This window comes from Nanorana parkeri, unplaced genomic scaffold, assembly GCF_000935625.1.
Source record: "Nanorana parkeri isolate BGI_ZX_2015 unplaced genomic scaffold, ASM93562v1 scaffold16, whole genome shotgun sequence".
In the NCBI taxonomy this organism is placed as follows: Eukaryota; Metazoa; Chordata; class Amphibia; order Anura; family Dicroglossidae; genus Nanorana; species Nanorana parkeri.
This window is the reverse complement of record NW_017306284.1, coordinates 2,528,091-2,529,013: the sequence shown is the minus strand read 5'-3', so window position 1 is coordinate 2,529,013 and position 923 is coordinate 2,528,091. Positions and strand designations below refer to the sequence as shown.

Here is a 923-nt window from a genome sequence, read left to right as displayed (position 1 = left end):
CAAGGTTTGCAGCATTCTTTTTTTTTTTTTTCTATATTTTATACTTTCAGTACTTCCTTTTGAGATTCTGTTGTGTAAAATGCTTAATGCTAACTATTTCATGCTGTAATCTTTAATAAGCTGTAAACGTTTTCTTATTTTTATCTGATTTTGTTTAAAGTGTATGTATAGCCATATTTTACTTTGGATACAGTAGGGAAGGGTCAAGACTCCTGCTGTCTGTGTACCATTGTGGAAATGCCCCCTTCTTTCTGTCTCAGAGTTGTAACAGGAAGTTGGAGGAAATCTCCCAAAATGAGGGGAGTTCACTCTTAGACAGTTGTCCAAAATGAAAGATTTTCCCTTACCTCTTGTTCTGGGGTCAACATTACCATTTTGGAATTCCCCTCACTTTCTTTCTCAGTGACAATTGTCACAAAGTACAAATCGAGTACAGGTGAAAGTCTTCCCAGTGGGGACACAGACAACAGTAAAGACTTGGCAGAGGGTCTAACTCTTCCCCACTCTGTCCAAAACTGAAAGTCATAGCGGTATTCTGTTACTGTGCCCTTACTACCCTGACTTTGGGCCTAAGCCTTTTGCTACATTTTTTTTACTTTAAAAATGATCTTTTCTTAGGTTGCCACCTGGGTTGATGAAACTCTCAGCTCTGTTGCTTCAAAATTAGAACACACAGCCCAAGTATTCCCTGAACTACAGGGAGAGAAGATTGTGTCTCTACACTGCTGTGCACTTTACACCTGTGCCCAACTAGAAAATAATCTTTATTGGTGGTGAGTAGAACCTCTTGTAAGCTTTGCCTTTATAAGCACAAAGATGTGCAAGACTGATTTTATATGTGTCTGCTTGTGCATAAGAGGCTGAACAGTAAGTATATTCCCTATGACACACACACACACACACACACACACACACACACACAC

The 923-nt window shown here is 39.3% G+C and overlaps 1 protein-coding gene across 1 annotated transcript in view; it reads left to right on the top strand.

The window, feature by feature from the left end:
• Positions 1–923, top strand: part of UBR5 (ubiquitin protein ligase E3 component n-recognin 5) — an 81,283-nt gene that overhangs the window by 26,632 nt on the left and 53,728 nt on the right. Inside the window, exon 11 of the mRNA XM_018559005.1 lies at positions 619–773. Coding sequence (XP_018414507.1) covers positions 619–773 — 155 coding nt within the window. The remainder of the gene's footprint in view (positions 1–618; positions 774–923) is intronic.